This window comes from Caenorhabditis briggsae, assembly GCF_000004555.2.
Source record: "Caenorhabditis briggsae complete genome, chrIV, whole genome shotgun sequence".
Lineage (NCBI taxonomy): Eukaryota > Metazoa > Nematoda > Chromadorea > Rhabditida > Rhabditidae > Caenorhabditis > Caenorhabditis briggsae.
This window is the reverse complement of record NC_013487.2, coordinates 4,654,443-4,661,514: the sequence shown is the minus strand read 5'-3', so window position 1 is coordinate 4,661,514 and position 7,072 is coordinate 4,654,443. Positions and strand designations below refer to the sequence as shown.

At 36.6% G+C, this 7,072-nt stretch overlaps 2 protein-coding genes across 2 annotated transcripts in view; one reads left to right on the top strand and one right to left on the bottom strand.

Moving 5' to 3' along the window:
- Positions 1 to 3,626, top strand: part of CBG21731 — a gene marked incomplete at both ends in the record, with an annotated part of 8,098 nt that extends 4,472 nt beyond the window's left edge. The window contains 3 exons of the mRNA XM_002632926.2: positions 2,208 to 2,501; positions 2,548 to 2,640; positions 3,030 to 3,626. Of these exons, the coding sequence (XP_002632972.2) occupies positions 2,208 to 2,501; positions 2,548 to 2,640; positions 3,030 to 3,626 (984 nt within the window). The remainder of the gene's footprint in view (positions 1 to 2,207; positions 2,502 to 2,547; positions 2,641 to 3,029) is intronic.
- Positions 3,627 to 4,822: 1,196 nt separating this feature from the next.
- On the bottom strand, positions 4,823 to 6,101 carry CBG26288 (the record flags this gene model as incomplete). Its single annotated transcript, XM_045235223.1, has 5 exons — positions 4,823 to 4,888; positions 4,936 to 5,145; positions 5,278 to 5,590; positions 5,634 to 5,972; positions 6,064 to 6,101. The coding sequence occupies 5 exons, from the start codon at positions 6,099 to 6,101 to the stop codon at positions 4,823 to 4,825; spliced, it is 966 nt and encodes a 321-aa protein (XP_045100474.1).
- Positions 6,102 to 7,072: the final 971 nt, after the last annotated feature.

Below are 7,072 nucleotides of genomic sequence, written 5' to 3'. Positions count from 1 at the left end.
CGTTATCATCTTGCTTTCTCAGTTTCGGTTATCAACCATGATGCCTGCGGCTGCTGACTGCCAGAATTTGTGTACTGGCAAGCTTCTTGACTCTTTCATGGTTCCGGAAACACGGTTGGATACTTCATGTGGGCCCGAAAAAGTTAGTGAACCTAGGAAATGTCTACTGGACTGATATTGAGGCCCTAGAGATTTTCTAATAAGAACTTCTGATCTTCCAGCTGACAATCCAGACGGTTCAACCGGAACTGACCTTAAACGGCGGCTCGCACCCACCCGATGGACCCAGGCAAAGTATTTTTTCAGAAATGTGACCTGAATAGTGAGAGGCTACTTAAATTTCAGTTCCTGGTTGACCGGTTTCACGTTTTTCCGGTGCCCAGCCACTAATTCCTAAAGTGGCTTTAAACTTATGTTACGGTTGCAGAAACCGATTTTTCAGCTTTTGTCCGGTTATTCCGTCAGTTTTAAGTATAAAATTACCCAAAACATTTTCGTGGGGTAATTTTGGATGATGATTACGATTCTGGTTTTATATTTTNGAAAAATTGCGATTTTAAAAAGTTATAGCTAGATTTTTTGGTGGCTTTATACTTATGTTACTTATTTTTATACTTATGCACTGTATATCATTTCACCAGTTAAATAAAAACTTTACAAAGCAAAAAAACTATTTTCTGTTTCAACGAAGTACTTTTTTGTTGGTAGTTGTTTGTAATCCATTTTATTGGCAAATTATTAACACATTATTCTATACTTTTCTAGAATTAGGTATCTTCTAAGCATTCTATTAGGTTGGAAGGAAAGTAACCGTCCCTTGTTTTATTTGTGAATAATACAAAAGAAGGATTAATCCAAGATTAGCAGTATGCACCGTCGTGGTCCACGACATGTTGGCAATGTTCAGATAACTTGTGGAGACAATACCTTCAAAAGCCAGCTAGCCGCGAATCAAAGTATTCATTTTTCCTGTTTTTCACATAAATGGTGCAAATTTTCGTATTCTCTAGATGAGGTTGTATCTCTCCGAATATCCAATAATCTGATAGAGCTCAGTCGGGACTATAAGTAGGTGAGGGAGAACGGTCCCGCTGAAGCTGCTCAGGTCTGACTTGACTGCAGGTAAAGTCACGCCGCACCTGAGCCACTTTGGCTGGACGGTTCTCTTTTACCCTCGTTAAAGACCTGATTCAGCTCTATCAGATCATTGGTTATTCAAAAGTATACAACGGCATCTGGAGTTTAAGGACTTTAACACACTTGATGCATGAAAAAATGGACTGGAGGGATACTTTGGCTTGCCACTAGATGGCTTTTGGAGGGATGGTACCCACAAGTTACCTGGATTATTCTTGTGTTTGTGAGCAGNACCAAGAAATCAATGGCTTGTTCAGTTTCGGTTATCAACCATTTCAGAAATTATGACCTGAATAGTGACAGGCTACTTAAATTTCAGTTCCTGGTTGACCGGTTTCACGTTTTTCCGGTGCCCAGCCACTAATTCCTAAAGTGGCTTTAAACTTATGTTACGGTTGCAGAAACCGATTTTTCAGCTTTTGTCCGGTTATTCCGTCAGTTTTAAGTATAAAATTACCCAAAACATTTTCATGGGGTAATTTTGGATGATGATTACGATTCTGGTTTTATATTTTCGAAAAATTGCGATTTCAAAAAGTTATAGCTAGATTTTGGGGTGGCTTTATACTTATGTTACGCACTGTTCATAGTTTATCAAAAGGTAGACAAAAATACATATCACTTGAGGTCTTAAGTTTTCGAATCATCCATGTTTGACCTTTTTTTACAACTTTAAATCCTTAGCTCTTTTTTTCATTTGTTTGGTTTTTCTATTTTTTGTTTGTTTTCTCAGTTTTAGAATATTCAAGCGTTTTCGAAAACTCTGATTGTTGCCATGTCTTACATCTTTAATTTTCGAGCCAGTTTTCGGAAAGGTTTGAAATTTCAAATCCTCACATTTCCCTTAAATTTTCCTCCCCGGTAATAGAAAAGCCTTTTAACTTTGATCGGCTCAAAAGTGGACAGTATCAGATTTTTGGAAAACAGACTATTTCGCCAGCGTGTAAGAGACGCACTAAATTTTTGAGAACTCTTATCACTTATCTGAACCGTGTAAAACAGAAAAATTCGAAAAATCCGGGATTAAAGATAGTCTACATTTTACAAAAACCAATTAATTTTTTTCTCAGATAATTGGAATGACAGAACCGTATCTAACAGGAATGGGTCGTCGTGTTCTATTCCTCTTCTCTCAACTCATTGCCATCATTTGCTACATTCTTATTGTAATCTGCCTATACCTCAATTGGAAAGGGTCCTTTACGTATCTAGCCGCCTACACAATCGCCTATGCATCCCAATCGATTTGTCTAGAAGCTGCCTATCTTTCATTGGTTGAGCTGATGCCAACTGATGTTCGAGCAACTGTCGGATCGATAGCTAATATTTGCATGAAGGTTGGATCACTTTTGGCAACGGAGACGGTAAGAGAGAATGCGAATAGAAGGAAAAGTTTGAAAAATTGTTTAGCAAGCACTGAAATTTACCTACGAGCCTGCTTTGTTTTTCATCAATTTGGTGTTTTGTTCGATTGGAATCGTTTTGGTGTTCTTCTGTTTAGAGGTGAGCTTAAGTTTTAATTTTACCGTTTCAGTAAGAATGTTTTTCCGGGTTTTTTCATCTAACTAGTAGTGGTTCGTCAGTCGTTCTAGTTTAGTATGTCCCCTTTTCAATACTTTTAGTGCATCTTTTTCCGGGTCTCTTTAAATTCCCACTACAGTAAAATCAGTAATAGAATTGCACCCCGACTTTTATATTAAAGCTTCTCTATCTCGGTTCCTCTCAAAGATATTAAACAACTGCCAGCTGATAAATTACTTATCATAAAATCACAATAATTTTATCTGTTGATAGATTTTAGATAGCTCATGTAGAATCCGAGATAAATAAGCTAAAATTTGACAGTATTGAGCTCTTCTATCATAGGTTTTACAATAATTACATATTTCCAGGAATCCCGCGAAGCCGATATGAAAATGGTTGGTCAAACTGCAATTGGCAAAATATTTGCCTACGATGAAGAAGTGACTGCTCAAGGAACTGATTCTCCCCCGAGAACTTCAGAAACTCCCGCTCCAGAATCCCCGTTGGTCATTGCCGAACCAGTAACTGCAACACCTTTGGTATCCAAGGAACAGTTGAAGATTATTGAGAAAAATAATGCCAGAAACAAGCTGATTGTAGAAAAACCAATACCAAAAAAGAAAGAGAAGGAGGGACCGGTTGAGATTCCAACTCCAGTCAGAAAACAACTGGAAAATGAGAAAGCAACAAGTGATGAGAGTTTGAAAACAATGGAGACGGGAAAGAAAACAGAGGAATCGAAGGAAGTTTCATTGGAGACTAAAACTGGAGAAACGAATATAAATGTGCCAAAATCGTTGGTGAAATTTGCTGAAGAGCAGAAAAATTCGCTGGCTGATACGCAGGAAAACGATTGGACACCACTTCCATCGGAGAATAAATCAGCGGCAAAGGCTAGAGATCAATTGGGAAAGAGACCATCTCAAAATACATTTAGTAAATACGATAATGAATCAGAGAAGTGAGCTGTGTACTTGTTTGTTGTATTTAAAATAAGCCTTCATTAATAAATATCACATTTTGTTTAGACCTTAAAGAAAATTGAGCTAAATGTTTTCTAAACAATGCCGGAAACTTTATGGATCCACTACTCAAAGCCTCTTGGAAACAGAGAACGCAAGATGATAAGTTTGAAATGGCTATCGTCATTTTTTTAAATACGTAGCACGGTTGTTACCAAATACCATGATACCGGGTTACCAAATACCATGATACCGGGTTACCAAATACCGGGTTTACAAATACCATGATACAGGGTTACCTAAGAAACATCAGAAATTCAGGCTCGAATGAACAAAAAGTTGACAAAATTCGCATTGTGGATTTACGCTAAACAACGCGCACATCCGGGATTTTCGGAGTGTTGTAGGCGGCCTACCGTATCAGACCCATATCCCACATATCACCCACCCACTCAGAAGCCATCTAGGATACGCGCGCATTTGGAACACTCTATTCAGCCTCTCCCGCATCGCACACATATAAGACTCATCGCGACTCATTGTTCGTGACATGTGTCAAACGGACTTCTAGAGGATCGCATATGGATCGGGTCCTTTATGCGCATCATCGCCCAGGACCTGTGTGGTCAATCCCATACGAAATTTTCGATGAAATTTTTTTTGTTTGTTTAGATTGCGTAAATTTTATTTTTCCAGAGCCAGTTATTGCAGCTTAAAATAAAACAAAAACAATTTTGCAAAATTTTTGGGATAGGGACAATCGAACCTAGAACCTTCCTCCTCTGAACTTGCCATTTTACCACTTTACCACACTGCTGATTGAAATCTATTGTTTTAAAAGAAATACACTATTCCGTGAAAAAAATTTCACGAGAAATTGCTTAATCATAGGGTAACTTTTCTAAGTCATAACTCAGCTCACGTGAGCATTTTTTAAACAGATTTGGAATCCGCATAAGCTCTTCTATCTGCTCCCAAAATTTCAAAAAAAGTTAAACCTGCTCCCTCAAGTAACTCCCTTGTCAAAATTTCCATGTTAAAAAATTGAAAAAAAATGAAATTTCAGAAAATTTTCCTATTTTTCCATTAAAAATCCTGTACTTTTCTGAAAATTAAGCGCAAATTCGAATTATTCAGTGTTATTCGAAAATGTATTAAAACGATGATAAAGAAAAAAAAACATAATTATAATTGATTAATCACACATTAATCACAGCATCGATGATCGCTTCCAACGCAGATCGAGCATTGATCATTGGGATTTCCTGAAAAAAATATCGATTTTTCTTTTTGAAAAAAGAGGTTTTCAGACCTCTTGATCATTAGCATGTTCTAAAATCAGTCTTTTCATTTTATTCTGAAAACTCTCCATTATTGGATGACGAATGAAACGGATAGCGATTTCGAGGTTATAGAGGAAATCAAAAAGACGCGTGGATTCTGAATTTTCGGATTCTGGAGGCGTCGTGAGAAGGCGAAGAGAGGACACCAGTGTCTCGTGGATCCGTTTTATTGGAATTTTCTGGAACAAATATTGATTTTTCGACTCGAAATTTCAAAAAAAATTCGGAAAATTTCAAGTTTTTTTTTGAAAAAAATTTTGGAAATTTCAAAAAAGGCGCCAAATTCAAAAATAATCAAAATCATCAAGTACTTTATCATCGTTTGCTTCTTCAAAACAAATCGCCTCAATTCTGAATTCCACACGTGTCATCATTGCAGAATTCAGAGCTCGAATTGGCCGTAGAAGGCTCCTCAAAAACTCTTTTAGGCTTAATTCTTCTGAAATTTCCGATTTTCTAGCCAATTTCTCCGCTGGAACATTCTCCTTATCACTAGACAATCGTCTTTTCAAATTAGAATTTATCGATTTTTCATGAATTCCTTCGAATTTCAGATCTCTTGCTATATATTTTGTAATCCGATTTTTAGCATCGACTTCGACAATTTCAGCTGATTCTCGAAGTCTGAAAATTTTGAATTTTTAAATTTCCCGCTTTGAATTCTCACTCTCTCAAAAATCTTTCAGAAATCTCAACACTCAATAAGAATGCGATTTCCGCTTTTTTGGAAATTTCAAATTCATCGATTTCTTCGATTTTCTCCTTGATTTTTCGAATTTTTCCCTGGTCCAAAGCCTTTAAATCCATCGGAGCCTTTAAATTTTTAGTTTTCTCGAATAAAAACTTCAAAAAATCGATAAATTCTTCGTCATTTTCTTCTGGATCCAATCTGTTAGCAATATCGATCCATCGATTTGAAAAATTGAAATTTTCCATTGATTTTTTCTCATATTTTAAAATTCGATTTTGATAGTCCAATTCCAGAATTTCTGTGTGATTTTTTACCCTAAATTCCAATAATTAGGTCAAAATTTATTATAAAAATCAATAATCACTCTTCCAGAAAGCCCGTCTCCAGTGGAACACTCAACGCGAACATCATTTGAATTTTAGTATCCATGTCGAACTTGTGCATTTTCGGAATTTTTAGACGATTTGTGAGGAGTCTTAAGTGAATTTTCAGTAAAAATGTATGTTATTTTCCCAATAAATACCGTTTATTTATACAACTTAAGGTTAGACAAGGCTGAAATTTCGCATCGAAATCTCGGCAAATTTGGGCGAGATTCATTGGCGATGTGGCATGTTTCGTTCGTTCAGCGACATAATTCATTAGTTGGAGGATTTCCTCTTCGATTTTCATCTGAAAATCGGAGTTTAAGCACAAGTTTTAGGTACAGAGAGCGAGAAAAAAATTTAATTAGCGAATTGTTCGGCGATTCTTGGGTTTCTTTGTACGCAAACACCGACTGTGTACTTTTTTGTAGACCGTACTCCTGTTTGAGCCGCCTATGTTTTTTCGGCTATTTTTTTTTGTGAAAAGCATACTTGTATAATTCCGGGCCTGCCCGCCAAAGCCCGGGCCTGTGGAAATTTTCAAGTCCCGGTGTCAAAAATTCTGTATTTTTGAGCCAAATTTTGAGCTCTCAATATAATTTTTTCCATTTTTTTTGTCGTTTTTTGGATCGTTTGTCTGTCTGATCAAAAAAGATCGAAAAAACTCGAAAAAAAAAATCACATAAGGGTCCCCCTTATGTGTTTTTTGAAAATTTCGAAACTAGTGAAATGACGGGCCCGCCGGTATGAAAGAAATGAATTTTCTGTTATTAGGTTGGTCCATAAGTTTCTTCCGATTTTGAATGCTCAGCTTTGAAAATTGATAATTGTTCAGTGGGATGGTTTTTCATAACAGTTGTTTTTTTGTTGGATAGAGTATCTCATGGAACTGCTTCACATACCTTGCGTTTCAACTCGCCATTTTTTCGCTCAACGTTTAAAAGTTTGATCCACAGCCATTAAAAATACAGATTACTGTCTACAAAAAAGTACACAGTCGGTGTTTGCGTACGAAGAAACCCAAGACTTGCCGAACAATTCATAAATCTT